The sequence below is a fragment of the Megascapheus bottae genome, chromosome 8, assembly GCF_031878675.1.
Source record: "Megascapheus bottae isolate mThoBot1 chromosome 8, mThoBot2.hap1, whole genome shotgun sequence".
In the NCBI taxonomy this organism is placed as follows: domain Eukaryota; kingdom Metazoa; phylum Chordata; class Mammalia; order Rodentia; family Geomyidae; genus Megascapheus; species Megascapheus bottae.
Genome location: NC_143516.1, coordinates 41928685 through 41955560, shown reverse-complemented (window position 1 = coordinate 41955560; position 26876 = coordinate 41928685). Strand labels below are relative to the sequence as shown.

At 35.1% G+C, this 26876-nt stretch overlaps 1 protein-coding gene across 4 annotated transcripts in view; it reads left to right on the top strand.

Moving 5' to 3' along the window:
- The window catches only part of Lin28b (lin-28 RNA binding posttranscriptional regulator B), an 80142-nt gene that overhangs the window by 32847 nt on the left and 20419 nt on the right, over positions 1–26876 (top strand). For 2 of the 4 annotated variants that reach the window (XM_090338366.1, XM_090338367.1), the window contains exons 3-5: positions 13125–13309; positions 15989–16060; positions 18059–18100. In XM_090338366.1, coding sequence (XP_090194492.1) covers positions 13125–13309; positions 15989–16060; positions 18059–18100 — 299 coding nt within the window. The remainder of the gene's footprint in view (positions 1–13124; positions 13310–15988; positions 16061–18058; positions 18101–26876) is intronic. The other 2 variants (XM_090338369.1, XM_090338370.1) reach the window with 1 other exon arrangement.

The following is a 26876-nucleotide window of genomic DNA, read 5'->3' as shown; positions in this document are numbered from 1 at the left end:
AGTTCCATTCTTTGATTATATTGTCCTTATATTTCTATGTAAATTCCAGATGATATTTTGTTTGATGCAAAGAACGTAGTATACTTAATGATTGATATTTTGTTGAACTTATAGGTAAACTGAAGAGAATTAACACCCTAACAATATTGTATATTCCAATCTATTACTTGGTGTATCTTTCTACTTTTTTGTGGAGATTTTGTGATTTTTACTGCAAAGCACTTTCACAATTTTAATATTTTCTCAATTATATTGTTTTAATACAAGTAATACATTTAAAATTTATATTTTGTAGTTATATTCTGTTACTACATAGATGCAGAATAGTTGTGTATTAACCTCTGTCATTAGACTGGCTAAATTCATATATTAGTTTTGGTGGTTGCTTTAAAGATTTCTTAATACTTATATATGTTATCTATAAACAGAGATAGGTAGGTCCCCATCCTTTCCAATATTGTTGCCTATTTTTCTTGATTATAATGTCTCTGGCCTCCAGTTTATGGTTGAATAGAGATGACAAAAGCAAACATTCATGTTTTAATCCAAGGAGGAAGGTGTTCTAAGGATGAATTAGCTTTAGATTTTTCATAGATGTTATTTAATACATCAGGAATGTTTCCTTCTATAATAATTCTTTTGAATTTTCTCTCTTTCTTTTCATTCCCTCCCTCCTTCTTTCTTTCCTTTTTCTTATTTTCTTTTCCCCTCTTTCCTTCCCTCCTCTCTTTTTTTTCTCTTCTATTTTCTTTCTTTTACCAATACAGGTCTTGAATTCAGGGCCACACACTCTTTTAATCACTACTAAGACTCTAGTACTAGAGCCATACCACTAGTCCAACATTTTTCTGTTTAGTTGAAGATAGATCTAGCAGGCTTTTCTGCCTGATCTGGCTTTCAACCATAATTTTCAAAATCTGAATGCTCTCAGGTCCTACCCTGAATAGTTAATATTATAGGTGTTATTCAGGCACCCATTATACTTTTATTGTGTTTTGTGTTGTTATTTAATTTTATGTAAGTTTCAGAGAATAGAAAAATCAAATTCATACTTATTTTCTCCTATTAATATGTTTGTATTCCTGATCATTTCTGTGATCTATAAATTTTTTTTGCCAGTCTTAAGGCTTGAACTAAGGGCCTGGGTTCTGTCCCTGAGCTGCTCTGTGCTCAAGGCTAGTGCTCTACCACTTGGCCACCACACCACTTCTGGCTTTTTCTGGAGGTATTGTACCCAGGGCTTCTTGCATGCTACGCAAGCACTCTACCACTAGGCCATACTCTCGGACCCTGATCTAAAAATGTTTGATTTCACCTCACCATCAAGTACACAACTAGCCGTCCTATAATTCAGTTTCTAGCCAGAGATAGCATCATATCCCATAGGTTAAAGGCTCAATCCATTAAACTTTCCCAAATTCAGACCCAGTTGCAAGTCTAAGCCTCTGAAGACTTTTGACTGAGAGACTCAATTCTTTCTTTGAGTTCAATTATTTTATTGGACTGGCTCATTTTACTAGAATTTAGGGAATTACTATAGGTACATAAAAAATACAACCAGTATAGAGTGAGGTCTGGGAGAATCCTGAGTGGGAGGAGAATAGTGCAATAGCCTTCTTGCTGGTTTAATGAATTCTTGTTCGTCTTCCTGAAACTGTGTTTCAGCTCTCCAAATCCTGGCCCTTTGAGTTTTTAATGAAGACTTAGCTGCATAGGCATTATTGAAGCTTGAACAACCATGTGGCAGTGTGACTGGGGTGAGAGGGGGGAAGGTATGATAAAACTAATAAAATGCAGTAGGGAAACCCCAGAAAGGCCTGTCTGTTCAGATTCTTATCCTATCTGTGCAGCATTCCTTCCTTGAGGGTAGTAACAGGACCCCTTCTGAAATGGGGGTCTCATGATCAACTCTCAGACAAATAGCTCAGAGATTTTCTTTTATGGCTAGAAGCTACATGTTAAGGAAAGATTTGAGTACATTTTCAGTCTCTGTGACCTGCCTTAGGAAAAATGAAAGAACAAGTAAAAGGAGAGCACGAGTAGGTGAAAAGGTGAGAGGTTTCTGTTTCTGAGCCTGGCTTTTGAGGCTTTGCAGTGCCATTACATTATTCTAGTCACAGAAAATGACAGGAGCTATGGGAGTAATGAGACAGGTACTGCAAATGAGAAGCACAAACACCACAAATCACAGTGGCTTTTGTTTCAAAAAATTGTCAATTTTTTTTGTTGTCGATACTAGTGAGTCATTTATTCATAATATTTAAGTGAATGTTAGATTGCTACTGATAACTCCACTTTGATTCTTGAGTTTTATAGATCTTTATTTCTCTTTTGTTAGTTTACTCAACGGTTTATCAATTTTGTAGAAAGCACTGATTTCCTCTTATTGGTTTTCCTTACTTCATTGATGTTTGATCTTAATTACTTTCTTCCTTACACCAACTGGTACTAAAGCTTGAATTCAGGGTTTCATTCTCATTTGTTTTCTTTGTCTTTTGGTTCCAGTCCTGGGACCTAAACTCAGGGCCTGAATGTTGTCCTTAAGTTGTTCCTCAAGGCTAACAATCTACCACTTCAGCTACAGTGCCATTTTGACTTTCATTTTTTTTTTTACAATGGTTAATTGGAGATAAGAGTCCTATGGACTTTACTGCCCTAGCTGGCCTCACACTGCAAGTCTTAGATCTCAGTCTCCTGAACAAGTAGGATTATAGACCTGAGCCACCAGCTCCAGGCTCACTTGGCTTTTTCACTCATGACTGGCACACTTACCACTTGAGCCAACCCTCCACTCGTAAACAACTTGTACAAGTTTATTTAGCCATCATCTATTAAGTTCTTAATTTCAAAGAGGAGCAATAAAATATAAGGTCTACCATAAAATAATCAATTTTCTATAATTTGTTGTATTAGAGAAGTTTACAATTCATTTTTTGGTAGGACAGTTTATTACAAAAGAATATATTTTAATAGACTATAGGCAGGCCATCTCTAGGATGGGAGGACTTGGTGAATGATTGAAGCATACCAGATAGTGTTATATTAGTCATTTTGGTTTATATGAACTTTCATCATTAAAGATACAGCTCTGAGTTCTGAGTTCTGCTTTGTGTGTGTGTGTGTGTGTGTGCGTGCCAGTCCTGGGGCTTGAACTCAGGGCCTGAGCATTGTCCTTAGACATTTTCCACTCTGCCACTTGAGCCACAGCACTACTTCTGGCTTTTTCTATATATATGGTATTGAGGAATCAAACCCATGTCTTTGTGCATGCTAGGCAAGCACTCTACCACGAGGCCAAACTCCTGGCCCAAGTTCTGGTTTTGTCACTCATCAGATAGAAGTTTTTTAATGTCATCCTCATCTTGAAAGAAAATGCTACAGCTAATTTTTATTCTTTATCTACCTCTTTACCTTGCCTATTCTGATTCTCTCTCACTGCCTCAACCATATATTGATCACAGCTGTGTTTCTGGGACAGTTTTCAGTGAAAAATTATATTTCCTTTCAAGAAACTTAAGACCTTGCTGGGCACGGTGGCTCACTCCTGTTGTAATCTTAGCTACTCCAGAGATTGAGATCTGAGGATCAAGGTTCAAAGCCAGCCCTGGCACAAAAGGACCTGAGACTCTTATCTCCAATTAACCTCTAGAAAATGGGCAGTGGGGCTTGGCTCAAGAGTAGGGTGGTAGCCTTGAGCTGAAAAGCTCAGGGACAATGCCCAGGCCCAGGGATAGAGCTCTAGCCTTGAGCTAAAGAGCTCAAGGACAGTGCCCAGGCCCAGAGTTCAAACCCCATGACCCACAGAAAGAAAGAAAGAAAGGAAGAAAGAAAGAAAGAGAGAAAGAGAGAGAGAGAGAGAGAGAGAGAGAGAGAGAGAGAGAGAGAGAAAGAGAAAAGAAAAAAAGAAACTTAAGACCTTACAGAAAAACATTATAATACAGTATGACAATTGCTGATGCTGGTAATATACTAGGTATAGTTGGAACAATATTTGGTATAGCATCTCTGTACGTAAGAATGTTATGAAAAAGCTTTGATATCTAGACATTTGCTCAATGAGGGTGAAGGGTTAGAATAAGTGAAAGGCAGGGGACAGTATTCAGCACAGTGTTGTTACAGAATCTTAATACATGTTTGTTTAATTGCAGTTCCTTTTAACTAGGGGAGCACACTGGATGCTTAACCGAGTAACAGTATAAAGCAAATGTTGTGCTAAGCACTGTTTTAGACATTTTACATGGATTATTTTGGGCCTAAGTAATAACTGTAGCAGGTAGTTTTTACTCCTAGAAGATATTAGGTAATAGTAGTTTATAAATAAGGGAACTGAGGTTTGGTTTCTGGGTGGCTCATTATCTTTGCTTTTTTTTTTCTTCCAGTCATAGGACTTGAACTCTGGGGCCTGGGTGCTGTCCCTGAGCTCTTCAGCTCAAGATTACTGCCCTACCCCTTGAGCCACAGTGCCACTTCTGGTTTTCTGGTGGTTAATTAGAGATAAGAGTCTCAAGGACTTTAGGCCTGGGCTGACTTTGAACCATGATATTTAGATCTCAGCCTCCTGAGTAGTTACAGGCGTGAGCCACTGACCTGGCTTGTCTTTGTTTTTTATTTCTTTTTAGAATCTCTTTTTGGTTGGACTGTTTGAGTTTGTAAGTAGGAGGAGCAAGACTCAAATTGAACATTAACCCTTCCCATTTGCTTCCATAATGTTTTTCATTTTTATTTTTCTGATGCCATTTGCTTTTGAGCACTGTGGCCAGTTTTAGTATCTCTCTCATTTCTCTCCCTCCTTCTCTCCTTCCCTCCCTTTTTTTCTCTCCCCCCTATCTCCTATTCCTTGGCTTCCCTCTCCCTTTTCTCCTCCTTCTTCCTCTCCCTCCTCTTTCACACGCTGTGTTGCTAGGAGTTGAACCAGAACCTTCTACATACTAGATAAGTGCTCTACGGATATATCAATAAAGGCTAGTAAGAATGAGGGATGGGAATAAGGTAAGGTTGAATGGGTAGGAAACCAACCTTTATACCAGTGGTCTCCTAATTTTCAGAATGAATAGAAATTTGTGTGCAAGATCCAGTAATGTACAAGTTACCTAAATATTTTCTTCGATTTCATTGGTGAAGGGCCTTAAATTGTTTGCTTTGAAGCACTTGTTGATTAATGATTTCATGAGTGTAGGTAAGTGTAGGGTGGGAGGATGACATGGACACTGGCCCTTTCACTGGACTGGGCACCTTCTATTTACCCTCTGCTTGGTAGCCCACTACTTGTTCATGTCACTCACATGTAATGTATGAGAATGGCTTTCTGCAGTTCTATCAGAAATGCTGGTTCTTTTTTTTTTTGCCAGTCCTAGGGCTTGACCTCAGGTCCTGAACATTGTCCTTGGGCTTTCTCAAGGCTAAGGCTCTACCACTTGAGCCACAGTACCACTTCCAGCTTTTTTTCTATATATGTGGTACCAAGAAATTGAACCCAGATGTTAGTGCATGTGAGGGAAGCACTGTACCACTAGGCCAAATTCCCAGCCCCAGAAATGCTGATTCTTTTTTTTATTTAAAGAATTTGTTAACATAGACTTTTACATCATATTCCAAATGACATGTTTAACAAACAAGTATTCAAGAAGGGAATCTCTATATACAAACCCTGGCACTTAGATTTTAGAACATAATTAAAATTAGGCTGAGGGTTTATATGTCATAGATATATATTAATCTATGTATTAAACATTATGTCTATAGAGTCATAAATTTTTATGTCTATGTAGTTGTGTTTATATTTCTAATACCATGTCCATAGCATTGGATACACAAATATTGAGTCATCACTCTTGTACTGTTCGGATCTAATAGCCACATATTAAGGATACCATGTGCCTTCTGTTCCTTTGGTCTTGACTTGTCTCACTCAACATGATTCGCTCTAGATTCATCCACTTCCCTGCGAATGCTATTATTTTGTCTTGTCTGTTGGCTATGTAGAATTCCATTGTGTATGTATTCCACATTTTTTGTATACATTCATCTGCAGTAGGGCATCTGGATTGTTTCCATCGCCTGGCTATTGTGAATAGTGCAGAGATGAACATAGTGAGCAGGTGTCTTTATCATATCCTGGGTTATGATGTTCAGGATAGATGCCCAGGAGTGGTATGGCAGGATCATAGGGAAGGTCTGTTTTCATTTCTTTAAGAAGCCTCCACACTGCTTTCCAGAGTGGTTGAACTAGTTTACAATCCCACCAGTAGTGCAGTAGGGTTCCTTTCTCTCCAAAACCCCGCCAGCATCTGTCATTGTCGGAGTTCAAAATCTTGGCCATTCTTGTTGGGGTAAGGTGGTATGTTAGGGTTGTGTTTATTTGCATTTCCTTTATGACCATGGATGATGAGCATTTTCTCATATGCTTTTCTGCCATTTTAACCTCTTTTTTTGATAAGTCTCTCTTTAGTTCCCTTGCCCAGAAATGCTGATTCTTAACAGAGTTGCAGCCCTATTGTTAGTTTTACAAGATAAATGTGGCTCCTTCCACCGAGTTTTCAGTCAGCATTCTAACAACAATTCTGTTTTCTGTTTTCTTTTTCTTATTGTGAACCCGTTGTATGTTGTTCTTATTTTGAAGACACATCTGTTCAACCTAAAATCCTGGACTAAAAGTCAGCTTATACTGTCTAAGAATGAAGATGTATTCTTGTCTTCTTTTTCAGTATTGTACTGTAGCAAAAATTACATGTTTTCCTAATCCTGTTACAGAAAAGGGGGAACACAAGTCACTTGACAAAGTACATTTGTTCTGTTCTCATTTGATTCCACATTTCTGTCATGTCTCAAGCAATTGAGGGAAAGAACATGAGGATAGTAAGAAAAATGAAAGCCCACAGTTTTATGATTATATAATGTGTTTGTGTCAGGATGAATTAGAATAAAGGGAAGTGTAAGGAAAGGAAATCTCACTTGTTTAGAATAGGAAGAGCATAAAATGAAGGAGTTAGTTGAACAAACTAGTGTGTGTGTTCAGAATTGCCTTATTCTGTTGCAGGCTGATAACATTGTCTCATTTGTAGGCATGTTATCAGTTTTTATTTTTATTTTTCCCCTGTCAATCCTGGAGCTTGAACTAAGGTCTGGGCACTGTCCCTGAGCATTTGTGTCCAAAGCTAGCACTTTACCACTTTCAGATTTTCCTGCCTGGGCTGGCTTCTAACCATGATCCTCGGATCTCAGTCTCCAGATTAGATAATATTGGAGGCCTGAGACACCAGTGCCTTTCTGTTAACAGTTTTTTGGGTTTTTTTTTTTTTTTGATTGTTAGTTTTGTTTTTGTAGGTCCTGGGGCTTGAACTCTGGATCTGGGTGCTGTCCCTGAGCTTCATTTGCTCAAGGGTCTCACTCAATCACTTGAGCCACATCACCCCTTTTAACTTTTTCTGTGATTAATTGGAGATGAATCTAGAGGACTTTCTTGCCCAGGGTGTCTTCAAACTGCTATACTTAGGTCTTAGCCTCCTGAATAGCTTAAGATCACAGATCTGAGCCACCTGTGCCTTGCTGTTTGCAGGTTTTTTTTTTAAAGCTACTTATTTCTTTTTATTAAAGAATTTATTAACATTGATTTTTACATCATATTTCAAATGACATGTTTAACAAACAAGTGTTCAGGAAGGGAATCTCTATATACAAACTCTGGCACTTAGACTTTAGAACATAATTAAAATTAGGCTAAGGGTTTATATATCATAGATACATATTAATTTATGAAATAAAAAATATCTATAGAGTCATAGGTTTTTATGTCTATGTAGTTGTGTTTATATTTCCAATACCATGTCCATAGCATTGGGTATACAAATATTGAGCCCTCACTCTTGTACTGTTTGGATCTAATAGCCACATATTAAGGATACCATGTGCCTTCTGTTCCTTTGGTCTTGACTTGTCTCACGCAACATGATTCGCTCTAGATTCATCCACTTCCCTGCAAATGCCATTATTTTATCTTATCTGTTGGCTATGTAGAATTCCATTGTATATATATACCGCATTTTCTGTATCCATTCATCTGCAGTAGGGCATCTGGATTGTTTCCATCGCTTGTGAATAGTGTAGAGTGTTGGCAGATTTTTTTAAAAAAACGTATTTCATTCACTTGGTCATCCCTTTGTTTCTTACCAACTCAGTGGCAGTTATTCTCTGTATACTGAATTTCCTGTATTTTGTCTAAATAAATAGGATATATGTAAAGGAAGTCCATATACCATAAGGCCATACCTTGTCTAGGCAGTCATCAATTTGCATTCATGGAACATCATGAGGCATATCATAAGAGTGGATGATGTTTTCTTAGAACGAATGCATAGAAGAAAGGACAAATGAGGAAAACGAATGCATATTAACTTTGAGTGGAGTTAGAAGAAAGATGGCTTTACTATCTTAAAATATTATAATGTTACCTACATTTTATTCCAGAACAATCAAGTATAGTGTCATCTCGACATAAAACATAAAAGAATTTATTTATTGTTAACCATGGGGCTTGAACTCAGGGCCTAGCCCATGAAGATTTAATAATATCTTCATAGGTAGGTAACTATGAGGAAGAGGGTATGGCCCTAACCAGAATAATATGGTTCGGGTATAGAGGTGAGACGATCTTCATGGAAGTTCATGCAAGCCAGTATTACTAAAGGAGGTTTTTTGTTGTTGTTGTTGTTTTTAAGAGTAGGGGGAAGGGTATAGCCATCTCACCTGCAATTTAAGAGTGGTATTGCAGATTTCTGAGATAGAAACTAATAAACTAAAACTTACTCAGAGATAATGGACAGCTATGGAGAGGGGTGTGATTAGGAAGGAGACTTGATATAGAAATATCAATGCATAAATAAGTATACTTATCCTGGTAGGAGATATTAGGGCTTGAAGTAGGGTGATGGTAATCCAGTGGCATGAATGGTAGAAATGAAAAAAATTGTGAGATAAGGGGGTGGGAGTGTGGCTTAGTGACAGAGTGCTCGCCTAGCATGTACAAAGCCCTGGGTTCGATTCCTTGGTACCATATACGCAGAAAAAGCTGGAAGTGAGGCTGTGACTCAAGTGGCAGAGGACTAGCCTTGAGCAAAATGTGTCCAAAGACAGTGTCCCAACCTTGAGTTCCAGGACTGGCAAAAAAATTTAAAAATAATTTAAAAAATGTGAGCTAAAAATGAAAGACCTTCAAGATATAGAAACAAAAGCCATATAACGAGTGATTGTTGTCTTTAATGTACTGTTATCTCTCATCTCTTTTGCTATCCCTTGGTTATCTCATATTACAATATTTCACCTTGTTATCTGATATATTGTATATATGCATATTTGGCTATTTGAAATAGGATAGGGAAGGGGGAAAACAAGATGAGGGGCAGGGTGGAGGGAGGAAAATGAGGACCAAGACATGAAAAAGAGTATCAATGTGGGCCAGGAGTTTGGCCTAGTGGTTAAAGTGCTTGCCTAGCATGCATGAAGACCCGGGTTCGATTCCTTGGTACCACATACATAGAAAAAAGCCGGAAGTGGTGCTGAGGCTCAAGTGGTAGAGCTCTAGCCTTGAGAAAGTCCAACGACAGTGCTCAAGCCCTGAGCTCAAGCCCAGGACTGGCAAAAAAAAAAAAAAGAGTATCAGTGTTTGTGAAGTAATGCCCCTTCTATCCGGTGAATATAATGTAACCCTTCTATTAATTATAATAAAAAATTTATGAGAAAAATGTGAGCTAAAAATGTATAGGATTCAGTACATAGTTTAAGTAAAACTAAGCAGTGGAATCAGTATGAGCAGGAAAATAGAGGACCCTTTAAATAAATTCACAGTTGATTTTTGTGACCAAAATTAGGTAACTCTTCACCTTTTAATAAATTTCTCATATTTTACTTCTTTTGGTATACTAGCAGAGAGATGGTCTCTGGGAGCTCTTGTCAATTTTTGCCATACATTGTAATTTATATTATTTGTCAGGTGTATACACCTAAATTTCCTTACATACTAGTTTGGGGAGCAGAAAGAACATGTATGATGAAGTAAAAGTTTTCTTACAGTCTCATGAAAAATAGCCAGAATTTGGTTGTGTATAAGAGCCAGCATTTTATTTTAGATTTGGAAAAGCAATTTACTTAGAAATGATAATTATCAAAAATCTTAATGATGGAAAATGAAATCAAAAGGTGAATGTACACTGTACACTAGGAAATAATAGATAAATAAATGACAATTTTCATTTTAGAAATAAATATAGGAGGCCAGATGCAGTGGCTCACGTCTGTAATCCTAGCTACTCAGGAGGCTGAGATCTGAATATCACAGTTCAAAGCCAGCCTGGGCACTAAAGTCCACGAGACTTTTATCTCTAATTAAGCTCCAGAAAACTGGAAGTGGCACTGTGGTTAAAGGGATAGGGCAGTAGCCTTTCGCTGAAGAACTCACGGACAATGCCTAGGTCCGGAGTTCAAGTCCCAGGACTGACAAAAATAAATATATATAAAAATAGGAATATTTGATATCTATAATTAAAACTGCTGTTATTTCATTTTATTGTGTCAGTAGCTGAAATGTATGTTATTTATTTTAAAAGAAATAATGTGTACTACATTGAATGGGAAATGAGGGAAAGAATGAAAGCAAAAGAGCTCTATAAATTATTGTGTAGCAAGTAGAAGGGATACTTTAAAACAGTTAAAAATAGCTTTTAAAATGATGATTTATTATTTCGAAGAGTGTAGGCAGTTGTGATTTTTCCCCCACTACATACATCAGACTGCAGAAATGAAGCTGTCAAATTTCAGACTTCAGTGTGAAGAATTTCATTTTGTTCAATGACCTGCAATAAGAATAAAATAGATTTAATAACTGTTTTCATGCATTACTTTCATAATAAGTACTCTCCTTTTCATTAAATTTTGAAATACAGTTTTTATTCTATGTAATTATTTTAATTACATTTCTAGCAACCTTCATTTATTTGTGGTATATGCATGTCTAGCACATATACAAAACCGTGGATGATCTAGGGAAGGTGTTGTAATGCTAAATTGTGTGACTGCTATGTTTTTCTTCAAAATAAATACAAAAATAATATTGTTTCCATTTTCACTAAGTACCTGTTATCCATAGTGGCTGTATCTTGAAACACTGAAGCAAAACCAACATGAATTTTCCCCCTTTCTTTGTAGAACTGAACTTGAAATGAGCCTTGCGTTTAATTGACCGGTGTTCTGTCTACCAATTGAGCCAGGAACCTAGCCCTTTTTTTTTTCCTCTTTTTTTTTTTGCCAGTCCCAAAGCTTGAACTCAGGACCTGAGCACTGTTCTTGTGCTTTGTCAAGGCTAGTGCTCTACCACTTGAGCCACAACACCAGTTCTGGCTTTTTCTTTGTGTGTGGAACCGAGGAATTGAACCCAGAGCTTCACGCATGGTAGGCAAACACTCTACTACTAGGCCACACTCCTGGCCCTTTGGCCTTTTCAATTGTTTATTTTTCAAATATGGGCTCCTTGTTAATGCATGATCCAGCCTAGACCTTACATTTTCCATGGAGGTAGGATGCCAGGCATATCACCAGGCCCAGCAATTTTTCTTTGGTTAAGATGGCTTTGAAAATATTTATTTTGTCTGTAATTTCTTCTGCCTCCCAAGAAGCTTGAATCCCAAGCACCTGGCTAGATGTATTCTTAGTGTTGCTGTTAGCAACTTCAGCATATGATTTTCTTTTCTTTTCTTATTAAGAACTTTTGCTTTTCACTTAAAGGAAGCAATTTACAGCTGCTTTTTGTTATGTATGAATTGTTGGCATCGCTATTCTTGCTCTGGAAGGTCCATAACCACTAGAGTATACCACCTGTTGATCTGAGAACTAGTATGGTTTAGCTAGTAGGATAGAGGGATGATGCATGATCTGAGGAAGATGGCTACAGATTGCATCATGAAATCTGAAAGGTATGGATTTTTTTCTGGGATTTTTCCATTAACTATTTTTTGATCATTGTCCATCATAGGTGACTAAAACAAAGTGAAACTGTGGGTGTGGGGAGCCACTGTATTTCGCTACTCGGTTAGGCAGTTTTCTGTTCCTTAGTAAAATAATAATAGCAAGCCAGTTTTATAAACAAGGACATTTATTTTTAGTTGCTCCCTCAAGTTTAATTTCTGAATTGCCCCCTTGAATTAAAAAAGGCTTTTACAAACTATGATACTCCAAATTGAATCTGTAAAATATACACAAAGAGATTTAAGTATTTAAGTTAACCATTTAAAAATGTTTTTGGTATATTTTGAAGCAATGTATTCACCTTGATAAGGAAATTAATACTGAAAAAGACAATTACTACCCATGTTGTACAACAGATACCTTCTATTTTAGTTGCTAATAAAGGGCTACACAACTCAAAAAAAGACAATATTTGAAATCAAGACTATAATTTTAATTGAAAATAGTTTTTTAATCAAATATATTTCAAATTATAAAAAGTCAACTGTTTTTTGTAAAATGCTAAAAAATATGGTAATCTACGAAATTTCCTCACCTTCTCAAACAGAACTGATGAAAACAACTTTATGTTCCAGCTCCGTACCCCATCTCTACAGAAATAAACATGTCTTTTAACAACATTATAAAATAGCACTATTGTGACACATCATTTGTTTCTTTTTACTCTTCCTATGTCAGTATATATAGATGTAAAATAAAAAGTAATGTCTTAATAATGTTATATCTTATGAGTCTATTATAATTTATTTTATTGGTGAGAATTAATGACTATTAGATGGTTGTAATTTTTTTTTTTACCAGACTCTGCTCAGTCTTTTTTCCATGAAAAAAGTTGGTAGTGGATTCCTGGTAATGACATGCTAATAAGTCAAAGAATTTATACTTTAAATTTTTGTGTGACCAAATTGCTTTTTTAAAAGATGGTAGTAGTTTATATTCCCCATGTGAGCATTGATTTTATAAACATTAAATGTATATAAGGTTCAGAAATTAACTTTTTTAACCAACTTGGCTTTTGTAATAGACAACAGATAACTTGCTTTGCAAATCTTTATGGGTATAATTTATAATCAGAATCTTTCTTTTTTCCCTTGTTTCCCTACTTTTTACAGAGCAAACTTTTCATGGAAGGATTTAGAAGTTTGAAAGAAGGAGAACCAGTAGAATTCACATTTAAGAAATCTTCCAAAGGCCTTGAATCAATACGGGTAACTGGACCAGGTGGGAGCCCCTGTTCAGGAAGTGAAAGAAGACCGAAAGGGAAGACACTACAAAAAAGAAAACCAAAGGGAGATAGGTAATTGTTTTACCTGGATAATTTTTTAGTTTATTGTATTTGGAAAAGATTTTTCAAATTTTCTTGATACTTTATGATAATAGATTCTATGTAGTTTAGACGAAAGAAAAATACCACCCCCATGTAGTTGAATAGAATATACCAAGATACTACTGAATATACTAAACTTATTTAGTGTAAATCACTAAACAGTCCCTTGACCATCCTTTTCTCAGAGACCAGAAATGAGGAGCTGAAGTTCCCAGCAGACACAGATGTATATCCTAAGCTTACTAGCATTTTACTTGTGCTTTCTAGTGAAAATACACTCACTACTTTGCAGTATACAAAGCAGTAGAATTAACTAAATTCATCCTAACCATAAGTTCGAATCATAAAAATAGAGGCTATTTGAAACTTACAAACTTTTTTCACTTAATAAATCACTATTTCATGCAAATAGTGTCTATATAAATTCCCAATATAAAAATATACCAATATTTAACTTAAATGAACAGTGCTATATTAATAGATATGTAGGTTATTATTTGCATTTTAAATTGTGCCACTGTACATTTTTTAGTTATTTGGTTCTGTCCTTAGATTAAATACTAGTGAAAATTCTAAACCCAACAAAATAGATACTTTAAAATTTTTGATACTTATTTATCAGCTGCTGTCTAGAACAATTAAGGTCAACATACAATATCTTCAAAAGTGAGATACTCATTGAGTTTTATTAACTCTTTTTCAATTACATAGCATAAGAGATGTATCTCATCATGTTTCTTCACATCTTTTGAATACCCCAGATTGAGTATATTTTTGTTTTCATTTTTTTTCTTCTACAAATTGCACATTTCTGATTAGCTAACTTTTAACATTATTGATGTTTACTTGTTATTTACATATACTTTCTCTTTATACATTTAAAATGTGTGAGTTTTGTCTCAATCTTGGGACAAATAATATATATATATACTTGTGAAATTGATTTTAGGTTTAGAAATAGTGGTTTTTAAAATATAATTGAAGTTTTGAATTTTATAGAAACTAATCTATGATTTTCCATGATAAGTTTGAATTCCATCTGGTTTTCCAGCTCCTCAAAGTTAAAAGCATACTCTAAGGACCAGATATTGTAGCATACTCCTATTATCTCAGCCTTTGGGAGGCCGAGGCAGAAGGATTGTACATTCAAGTCTAGACTACTATATGGCAAGACCTTTTGTCAAAATAATTTAAAAGTACACTACAAGGGGCAGAGTGTGAAGCTCTCTGGTAGAGAACATATGAGGCTCAATATTCATTCCCTAGCACCCAGAAAAATATATATACATTCACTTTATCTATAGTTTTATATCATTTTGGCTTTTTGAAAAAAATCTCTTTCCAATTTAATTCATTTTTGAAGAGAGAATCTACATTTCTTTCAAGACTGTTGATAACCTCATTATTATAGCTTTTTTTTTGTCTAGTCCCTACTTTGCCACTGATTTGAAAAGGCACTGGTTTAAGAACAAATTCCACTTTTATATACATTCTTAGGAGCTTTTTTGTATTAAAAAAAGAACTTCATGAGTATCTGTGAAAGCTTAATAATGTCCCTATTATTAAATTGGTTTTCTGCTTATGGAGAAATGATATGGATAATAATAGCAGTAATAGTATATGCAAATGCAAGGCAAAATAAAATAAAACAATTTTTATTTTCCTATCCTTTTAGATTCAATGTTTAATGGTATACTTTTAGGATGTCTTATGTGTTTTCTGGTTTGGAATCTGTAAGAGGAAGAGTGGTGGACGCTGAGAGTTGAAGCATAAGACATTCCTTTATGGGGGATTTTGTCAACCATTATAAAAATTTTGATTATAGAGAAAATGGTAAGTCATTGAGAAACTTTAGGTTAGAAGTAATGTAATCTGATTAACTTCCTTGTGTTTCTCATTATGACAAAAATATCTGAGAAAATCAGTTTAAAGAAGGAAAGGTATAGCGGAGTGCAGTGGCTCATGCCTGTAATCCTAGCTACTAAGGAGGCTGAGAACTGAAGATCACAGTTCAAAGCCAGCCCAGCCACAAGAAAGTCCAAAAAGTCCATGAGACTCTTAACTCCAGTTAATCACTAGAAAACTGGAAGTGGCACTGTGGCTCAAGGAATAGGGCTGTAGCCTTTAGCTGAAGAGTTCAGGGACAACGCCCAGGCCCAGAGTTCATGTCCCATGACCGACCAAATAAAAAAAAGGAAAGGTGTTCAGTTTCAGAGGTTTCATTGCATGTTTTTTTGCCTCTATTGTTCTGGGCCCGTGGTTTGGTAGAACATCATGTCATAGAGCACAGCTCACCTTATGGCTGCTAGGAAGTGGAGAGTGGGGAAGAAAGGGCCAAGGCTTCCTGAAGTTTCTACTCCCTCCCAGTAGCTCACTAAGCTATAAATCAATCAGTGGATTAATCCATTGATATTATTATGACTTATTCACTTCCCAGGCCCTACCTCTATACATTATATTTCAACATATGAACTTTTGGGGAAACACATTACTTAAAGAACCATAGTGTTATTTGGAGAGGCAAGGATGCAAAGTGAAGATCAGTAAGAAAAATATTTCCATTGTTAACAGGAAAGAGATGGTGTTGGTGGTTTGGATTGGGGTAGTAGATTTGGAAGTAGTGAGCGAAAATTCCCATATGTTTTGAAGGTGGAGACGGCAGGATTTACTGATGGATCAGATGTGGACTGTGAGAGAAGAAGAGTCCAGGATGTCTCCAAGGTTTGTTTGGTCTGGGTAACAGGAAAGATGGAGGGATCCTTTACCAAAATGGGGATGACTGCAAAAGGAGCAGTAAATCATAAGTATGGTTTGGGACACACTTAAGTTAGAGGTCCATAACCAGCATACAAGTGGAGATGTAGATTTGGCAGATGGATGCATGATGTGGCATTTGAAGACTACAGATAAAAGTTAGGCAATATTGGAGGGAAAGATGGAATTAACAGTCTTAGTACTGAATGTGATCACAATCAGAAGCAAGGGTGCATAAAAAAGAAGACTGTTGAACCCAAAGGTGTTCCCTCATAGAGGAGTAGGGTACCAAGAGGTCGGAAATGGGACAGAAAGACAGTTGCTGGAGTGATTTCTTGGAATGAATGTGAAGACTAGAAATTAAGCCACAAATGGGAGAGTCAGTTATGAGGCTGGATGCTGCATTGTTCAAAATTTGAGCAAAGCACAGGGTACCAACTTGGATGGATATGTGGTTAGGTAGTCATAAAGGAGAGATTTCTTACCATTTTTTTAATTGTTTGCTTAATGAAATTTGAAGCTAGGCTCTGAAGTGTGAGTGACAGCAGAAAAGGAGGTCTGGGTTTTACTAAGAAAAAGGTACACACTGTAGAGAAAGAATTTTAGGTTGTATCAAAGACCCATTTTAAATTAGTACACAGGAATTTAAAATAAAGTCAGTTCTTTCCACATCGTTATTGTGATGATGAGATGATGTGAACTGAATATAAGTGAAGACATTAAAAAGGTGTTAGGCTTATTTGAGTAGGTCTCAGTGAGTTTAAGAATTCCTGGAGTTGAGTTAATAGAAGGAATACTATGACAAAATAGAAGGTAGTGGTGGTCAGAGGTGAATAACTCCTCCAATACTGCTTATTGCATAGCTATGGCTACACTTGCTATCTAATAATTTCCAACTTTAAAAGTTTAGAATGCCTGTAATCTTCGTTACTGGAATTACTAATCCGAGTTGCAACCCGAGTTGTTAATCCCAAATGCTGTGTGCCACTTTTTATATGATAGTATCAAGATAAGCAAAATACTTAAATAAACATGGAGACAAGAGGTGGGTCTTCCTGTAACAGTAAAGCAATGTTTTGCTCCATAAATGACTTAATTTACTAACTTTACATACTTTAGAGAGATTTAATTACTTTCTTGAATTCTTTGGAATATATTAACTATGTTACATAGTTTTAGTAATGGCAATAAAACTTCAATTTAGATTTCATGATTATTAGAGTAACTATGGAAAGTTATAAAATATTCTGGATTCTTATATTTCCATTTGCTTATTTTTTCCTATATTTTTCTTGCTGTTTTATCAATTTTATTGATAGATAATTTTTTCATATTTAATTATATTTTACTGGATTTCAAGAATTCAGCTCTTGGATTAATTTAATGTGCTGGATATTCCTGATACCTGATGTAGTATTATTACTTCCTATCATTTTATTTTACTTTTACTTTCTGTTGTGAACATTTTTAGAATACAAGAAAGTAGAAAAAAATGTTGTACTTGACACTTGTACACTGATGTCTGATAAATGATTTGAAACATTTTTGTGGAATGGTATATTATAAATGCCATAATACTTTGTCTTTCGCATCTTTATAAAATTAATACAATAGCTCCTCTAATAGCATCCTAATAATACTTGTTACATGTTAAAGTTTGTTCTCTAAAACGTTCCTTTGATGTCCTTCTTTTTCAAACCAGAATCAGTTGAAGAACATGGCTTTACCTCCATTTTACCTGTCTTAAGTCTCTTGTAACCTACAACAGCACCTGTGTAATTCCATGACATGAACTTGTTGAGGCACCTAAGCTACTTGTCTTGAAGAATATGTCATGTCATTCCAGTATATTTAAACTTGCTTCTCTTACTCCGACATTGCCTATAAATTAGAAGTACTATCCTAAAAGTTTTGAATTTGACTCTAACAAAAACCTTTCTATCTTACTTTCCATTTATGTCTAAGGGCTACAGGAGCTAGTCAACACCAAGATGAATCCAGCTCAGAGTGAGTTTGTCTACTAGTTTGTTTTGTAATTATGAGGTGTTTTACCTTTGGCAAAGAGTGTCCTGGAAATGATGCTGTATCCTGTCAAATGGCACACAGTTTTGAACTTTTCACATTCTCAATGATAATTAGTTTGACTTGGCATAAGCCATGGCCTTTCAACTTCACAATTATTCTTTTTACGTTCATAAATTAGTATAAATTTTGTGAGGAAATACTTTAAGATTTTAACCACCTCATTCCTCATCATTTTAATTTTTTAAATTGTATTAATTAGAACTATACCTTTCTATTTTCCTCAAAAGTTTGTAATGTGTATTTGTGTATATGGGTGCCAGTCCAGGTGCTTGAACTCAGGGCTTGGGCACTGTCCTTGAGCTTAAGTCCTCAAGACTAGTGCTCTACCACTTGAGCCACAGCTCCATTTCCAGCTTTTTTGGTAGTTAATTGGAGAGGCCCGAGGACTTTCCTGTGTTGATTTGGAGCTTCAGTCCTCAGATCTCAGCCTTGTAAGTCGCTAGGATTACAGACATGTGCCACCCACCAGTGGCTTGTTTTGTGTTACTGGCTTTCGTTTTTTTTGTTGTTGTTTGTTTTTTTAGTGCTCCTATTTCTTAAATTTGGCTGCTAGTAGCCCCTTAGATACTAGTAGCTTGTAGCTTAGCTTCCTTATCATTTAAATAGATTCCTGGCATATTTTACTTAATGATGTAAGATACTTTCAAACTCTTAGTTTCTAAAACACTTGAAATAGTTATTTTGGGATTGGGGCTATCAGTCAGTGGTTCCTTGGCATGTACTACAAAGCCCTGGGCTCAATCCTCAGTAAGGATGATGATGATGATGATGATGATGATGATGATGATGATGATGATGATACTGATTTGGGTTGCTGAAATACTAGAAAGCTAGAATTTTGGTTAAGTTCTGTTGAAAGAAGAAAGAAACTGGTTTATTTGTATACATTTTGTTTGAAATGCTTTTAATTTTTAACTATACAATATGGGTCCATTTATTTTTGGAACTCAGTTCTATAAATTTTAATGTGTACACAGTCCTGTAGTCACCACTATAATCTGTGTTCAGAATAGTCTGTCACCCTCTTACCTATCCCTTTCCCATAATTCCTGACAACCAGAAGCCTATTCTCTCATGTTAGCTGCCTTAATGTAAATTGCACATGAATGCAGTCATGTGCTGTTATAGGCTTTTGAGTTTAGATTTTCAGTCAGCTTATAAAGCCTTTCAAATTAACATAAAAGTTAAGTGTATTGGGGCCGGGAGTTTGGCCTAGTGGTAGAGTGCTTGTCTAGTATGCATGAAGACCCAGGTTCAATTCCTTGGTACCACATACATGGAAAAAAGCCGGAAATGGTGCTGAGGCTCAAGTAGTAGAGCTCTAGCCTTGAGAAAGTCCAAGGACAGTGCTCATGCCCTGAACTCATGCCCAGGAGTGGCAAAAAAAAAAAGTTAAGTGTATTATTAGTGGTTTTTTTTAAACTGATGATTAGGTGGATGTAACATTGCATATCCATCAGTTGAAGGGTATTTTGTATATTTTCTAGCTGTGGTAGTTGGAACAGAGTAGTACAAAGACTTGTCTAGGTTTGTGTGAACCTTAGTTCCCATTTTTGGAGTGGGATTGTTAGCTATTATCGTCATTGGTATATATTTAATTTTACTTAAAAACTGCCCAGTTGTTTTCCAGGGTGATTGTGCTATTTTGTCTCACCAACAGTATGTCAAGAGTTCCCCCTGCTGTGCATCTAGGCCAGTATTTGGTATTGTCACTGTTTTGGGGTTTTTTTTTGTATGTGTTTTTATTTTTAATTGTGACAATTCTAGTAGCGATGTAGTGACTGGCATGGTTTACTTTTAATTTCCCAAATAGCTGCTGTTGTTGAGTGTTTGATGTTATCTTTAGATCCTCTGGTTAAATGTCTGAGTCTTTACCCTTTGATAAAAAAAACCTGAATTGTTTATGTTCCTATTGTTGGCAGTTTTTTTTAATATATGTATGGATATAGGGTTTTTGCCTGATGTGTGATTTGCAAATATTTTCTATGACTTATCTTTCCAGCCTCTTAAATATCTCTTCCAGAGCAGAACTTTTTCTTTTATTTTTTTTCCTGGTACTGGAGGTTGAACTTGGGGCTACATGCTTCCCTAGGCAGGCACTTTAACACTAGAACCTGCCTCAGTCCTTTTTGCTTTGATTGTTTTTTGAGATAGGGTGAAGTATTTATGCCCTATCGGTCTGGATTTTGATCCTTCTGCTTATGTTTGCATAGCCTAGATGACAGGCATGTACCACTATTTCCAGACTTTGATTGATTTGCTTGTCTAGGCTGATCAGGAGGTATACTTCTGCCTCCTGAGTAACTCCTAACAATGTAAGCCACTGTGCTAGCTGGATCTTTTAAGTCTACCTTTTATTTGTTGTCTTGTTGAAGAACTTTTGAGCATGGCTCAGTAGTAGAGTCCCTGCCTAGCGAGCTCAAAGTTCTTAGATTAAATCTCAATACCACAGGAGAAAAGAAAAAGAAAAAAGATTATTTGTGTGCCATGTTTTCTCTCGTGCATTTTACAATTTGCATTTGTATCAATGATCCACTTATATAGTTACTACTTTTTTGTATAAGGATTAGGTCAAGATTTATTTTTGTTTATAAATAATGGTTTAAAAATATTATTTTCTCGCTCTCTGAGAGTGTGTGTATGTGTATGTGTGTGTTGTACGTTTGTACTGGTGCTTGAAATCAGGGCCTGGGCACTGTGCTTTAGCTTTTTTTGCTCAAAGCCAGCACTCTACTACTTGAACCACAACTCCATTTCCAGCTTTTTTGGTGGTTAATTAGAAATAAGGGTCGATGGACTTCTTACCCTGTCTGGCTTTAAACTGCAAGATTTCAGGTTCCTGAATAGCTAGGATTACAGATGTGAGCCACTGGCCCACAGCTTTCTGCAGTATTTTTATGTTGGAAACTTTAATTGGTCATTTCACATTAAAAATGGAAACTATAAAGATTTTAGGAAATAAAATTAATGCTCTTAACATTCAGAATATGGTATCATCACTCAGGAGAATTTTCCTATTTCTGGTATTTTTGTACAAGGTTACAATCATTTTGTGAAAACATTTTACTTTTACAACAATTTTGCGTTTGAAGGTTGTATCTTAATTATGAGTACACTAATTTTTTTCACAGAGAAAGTAGAAGTTTTTCTTTATTGTATTAAAATTCTGCTTGTCTGATATAAAAAGTTCAGAATTGGACAAAAAAATTCTCTTTTGAATGATAGAGCCGAATTCAGAATATGGTAAATATTCATTCAATTTAACAGACACCTAGAAATTTCCATTTAAACTTTTTCAATTTCTAGAGTCTAATTACTTAACAGTGGTAAACATTGTTTTATGATAGCTCTTCTACAGTTAAAAGTTTTCTTAAAATTTCAAATGAAAGAATTTTAGATTTACTTTTTCTTTTTAGTTTTCCGTATGTTTATTTTCAAGAGGATCAAGAGATTTAAAAGCCATATAGAGTTTTCTTTATAGTACAGTGAATATTGTTGTTAATAAAAGATTAAGGAATCTTGCTTTTCTTATAAAACTAACATATATTTAGTACCTTTTCCCTTAATACAAGCACAATGTACTTGAAGGATAAGAAGTAAGTTCTAATGGTGAAATTGTGGGAGAGAGTAATGAAATGAATTAGTTACCATTGTTTGATTTTTCACATTTGTGTGAAATGATCATTTCAGTATGTAATATAGAATTCAATATTTATGCAAAATATGTTATATTAGTAATTATTTTGAAGGAATGAAGGAATTTGGAGTGAAGCAACTGGTCTGGAAATGTTTATTCAGACTAATTTATGTTAACCCTTAGTAATTAGTGATTAAAGTATCTGTAACTTTTAAGAGCATTTGAAGTGCATGCTATGAGATAGATGTATATATTGGCTGTGTACATATAAATTTGGAGTTTTATTATTTCTCATTTTACCTCCTTTAAAATTATTTTTCCTCTAGGGTAATGACTATAGTTTTTGTTCTCCTTAATCTTCCTTGTCTTTTTGACCCAACCACATACTCCAAGAAGTGCTATTCACATTAATTAAAGTTTTCTTTTCAGCAATGTTGGCTTGTGATTTTGAAAAATAATTTAGAAAAGAATACAATGTTCTACTTTCATTTCACTCTGTGTAATATTTAATTTGCATAGTTTCACTAGCATATGAATAAGCTTTTTAATTTTCTATACAAGTCAAAATGATAATGTATTTTTAAAAGAAAGGTTAATAATGATTGGCATTATTACTTTTGATGTGGAAGTGTAAGGTTCCTTTTATTAGCAGACGTATTTTCCTTCAAAAGATACTCTAAACTTAAAGATGATTGTTATTTGGCACTCCTGGTAGGTAAATTAGTACGTTATAACATGCCATCATTTCTGGTCAGAGAAAGTAGGGTGAACATAAACAGAAGCTAATTATATCCTGTATGAGTTAGTCTATATCAGAAAGACTTTTTTTTTAATGAAAGTGAAGATGTTTGATAGTAAAGTTATTTTTAAAAGGCCATAATTTTGTTAGTTTAAACTCTTTGAATTTTCAACAAGGTTTGGGGTGTCACAAAGTTTGTTTGGGAATTGTAAGAATGTACTTAGGGCAGGGTGACTGGCCCATACCTGTAATCCTAGCTACTCAGAAAGCTGAGATCTGAGCATCTATCACAGTTCAAAGCAGCTTGGGCAGGAAAGTCCATAAGACTCTTATTTCCAATTAGTCATCAAAAAGCCAGGAGTGGAGCTATATCTCACATGGTAGAGCCCTAGCCTTGAACGAAAAAGCTCAGGGACAGCTTCTACATGTGCACTCACGCGCGTGGGTGTACACACACACATACACACACATGCATGCATGCACACATATTTAAGCTTTCTTTACTGAGGGCTAAAGACTTTGTTTCTTACAATGAGAAATATTATATATTATCCTCAATGACCCTTAGATCAAGTGAGTTTGAAATGAACTATCTGTATCGCCTGTGTCTATAGCTGTATCATTCTTCAAGTTTTCTAGTTACTATGTACTTGGGAAATCTAGGGCTATATGTTTTGAAATCTTCATAACGTTCCTGAAAATAAACCCATAATTTGATTCATGGTGCTATTTTATTAAGGAATGTCTTTTAATTGAAATAAAGTCTGTTCAGTGATTTTATTTTCATGTATATTAAATTCTTATCCTATTTCCAAGTGAAAAATTAAAATGGAGTTGAAGTGCTGGAGATATTTGAAAAATGTAAAACATCAAATTCCAATAAATAACTGTTTCACCGTGATACTTGTATGATTAGATTTAGGAATTTGCTGTTTGGTAGGTTCCTATTGTGGCTGAAAAGTCTCTCAGGCATGAATTGATAGTCCAGATCCTTTGAGGTCTGTCTATTCTGACCTATGACCCCTATTCTTACAAGGTCAAAGTCTGAGGGCAGGAGATTAAGGCAGTTTAAAGACTGGAATGGTAAGTGGAATGGAAAAATTAGCCAGTACATTTTGGTTGCAAAACATCAAAGTCATCAAATAGTTTACTTATTTTAAATGTGGCTTATGGGCATAAGAAGCTAATTTTGCTGTGTTTTTTGCCAGAAAAAAATGATAACCATAATTCACTTTATGGTCTTGTTTATATATAAACAGTAAATTTAAACTGTATAATTCAGCAAAATTCAGGAAATATAAAAATAGTTGGTCACAATATTAGTATGTTTTAATCTGCAGTTTAGATGCTCAAGTTATTTAAATTGAGAAAATTACTTTTTTACTTTTTCCTATGAAGTATTTATCAACAGTATTTATTAATACATATATAATATATATATATATATCTTTACCACCTCATAATTTGAAGTGACTGAAGATTTAATTGTAACTATATGCTGTTTAAAAATTATAGATAGAAAATAGAAATTAACCAGGTAGAAACAATTTGTCCCTTTATTTCTCTTTTGCCTTTTTGCTTTTTAAAATGTTGCACCTTACCTGTTCCTTCTGGTTTTTGCTTATATGCTTTTCATTGTAACTCCAAAACTATAGACTAGGAGGTGTTCCTCTTTAATTCCTTTGTGTTGGTCCCTTGTAAGAAATTCCCCACAATCCTTTATTTCGCATGTATTTGTATCCTAGACAGCTGTGAATTTGCATCTTCTGCTTCCTACTAATGACTAGCAAGGGCCACTGTTGAATAATTGAACTGTTGCATACAAGTTTTCATTCATCAATGATAGAGAGGAAATTTTTTAGTAAAACCAATAGAATAGCCAAGTGTCTTTAATTCTGTGATTTTTACTCTGTCCCCAAATTTCCTTATATAGAACTAATTTTAGGATGGTTTTGCTAACCTTTTCTTCTTAGGATTATTTGGCCAGAGATCTTTAATGAGGCAATTATAGTTGTTTCCTTCATTCACATTATCTTAGCAGATGCTCTCCCTGCTGTGACCTCTGTTCAGACTAAGCAGACAATGTGCCATTCTCATCACCCTCTGCCAGACATTGTGTGGGCTGGCTTTATTTTGGTATTGCATAGGTCTCCCAAGATGCCTGATGGGAGCAGGCAGAAGCCAAGTGACAAATAAGCAGGATTTGAGGTTGATTTTTTTTCATTGTAAGCATAATAAATAGTAAAATAATGCCTGGTGGTGGATGGAGTGTGGAGAGAGGGTTCCAGAAGCAGCCCTAAAAACATTACAAGCAGAAATTAAGGATTTAAAAAGTAACATTTCACATTTCTTCCTTTAGATGATAGATTTGGATAAAAAAATGAGATCAAATATTTATTTATGGTTTTAGCATAAAGGTCTTGTGAGAATTGGGTAATTTTTTAAAAAAATTTTGAGATCTTTTCAAAAGGGAATCAGTTTAGCCTCTAATATTAATTTAAGTATGCATGTTTTAAATCAACATTATACATTGCTTAAAAGGTCACTTCTAAAGTTTAAACTTAAATTCTCTTGTATTCTGTGTTCTATCTATGATGTCCAATTTGGGATCATGAAGTTGAAGACTCATTAACAGAAAGCTTCTACATTAACATAGCTAAATCCCTACACTGGAATAGCAGTGCTGTGCTAAAGACCAGGCAGGAAGATGGGGCACAGGGCACAGCCTTTATTCTTCATTAAGAAGAATAAGTCAAACTCTGTTCTGAGACAATGAAATAGTCTATATAATGGATCTTTCACATTTGTACTACAATTTTAATTTTTTGATTTGGATAAGAAGATTAAGAGCAAATACTTGAGCTTCTCATGAAGAGATTTTTATTTTTGTTGGGTATTATGGGATTACTTTGCATTAAAATTTAAGCAGTATATAAATTACCTTCTTACATTTATCACTAAGAAGTAGCACTAAGTAAAGCAATTTACCTTTTTGTAAGCTCTGATTTATAAATAATAAAAGTACTATTTAAAATAAACATATTTCATGGAATATCAGAAAGCAAGGATTAAGACAGGCATGATGTCCTTTTTCTTTTCTTGCTTTCTTTTTATTTTTCAATGTTGGGGATCAGATCTACGGGTTCTTGCATACCTAGGTAAGATATTCTACCACTGAGCTACATCCTCAACCTGATCATAGAACATGTATTAAAAATTCTTTAATCGTGGAAAGAATGAAACATTTTCTTTTGTAAAAACAAAATCCAAAATGAAGCAGGGAAGAACTCAATAATTATGATTTCTAAAATGCTTCAAGTTTGGTTTTACCTTATTAAAGTATGGATTAATAAAGAACAAAATCAAATGTCTCCCTTTCTTTCACCTATTGAAAATGATATCCAAATCTTTTGAGGTACAATATCTTACTATCGATATATACTTATCAAAAATTTAGGGTTCTATAACAATATATTTTTAATTTCTAAAACAATGTAATTTAAGAGGCCGGGAGCATGGCCTAATGATAGAGTGTTTGCCTAGCATGCATGAAGCACTGGTTTTAATTCCTCAGTACCACATACATAGAAAAGGCAGGAAGTGGTGCTGTGGTTCAAGTAGTTGAGCTCTAGCCTTGAGAAAACCCACGGATAGTGCCAGGCCCTGAGTTCAAGTCCCAGGACAGGCAAAAAAAATAAATTGTATGTACTCTTTGTAACTGCCTTTCCTTTTTCATAATCAAAAACATGAGTAAAAATTTAAAACTGTCTTCCCAAAATCTTAAAGAAATACAATTTTCTAACCAGTTTTATTGAAGTAAAAACAAGGAGCTCATTTGCTGGAGCTAAATTTAAACCAAGATCTTCATATGTGTATATATGTATATTTTTATTATAAAATTAATAGAAGGGTTACATTATATTTGCCAGATGGAAGGTGCATTACTTAACAATCATTGCTACCCCTTCTCATGTTTCTGTCCCAATTCCCTCCCACACCCTCCCCAGAACCAGGAACTTCTTATACCTAGCCTGTCCCTCATTACCCATTCTGTTCTGTCACTAATAAAAGGTTCCAGAGATAACAGTTCTTTTACAAGGTCATTGTATGGGGAATTGTTTATTCAGTTTCTGCATTTTTCTGCTTGGCTGAATCTATACTCTGTTCTTTGATTTCAGTGTTTGGTTTTAATTCCTTCAGTATTAGTAGCCCACTTACAGCCTGTGGGGTTTATTTTCTTTACCCTGCAATACTACCAGTGCAATAAGAGAAGAAAATAAAAACTTAAGAACTGGAGAGAAGAAAGGGCTTTGGTATAGCTT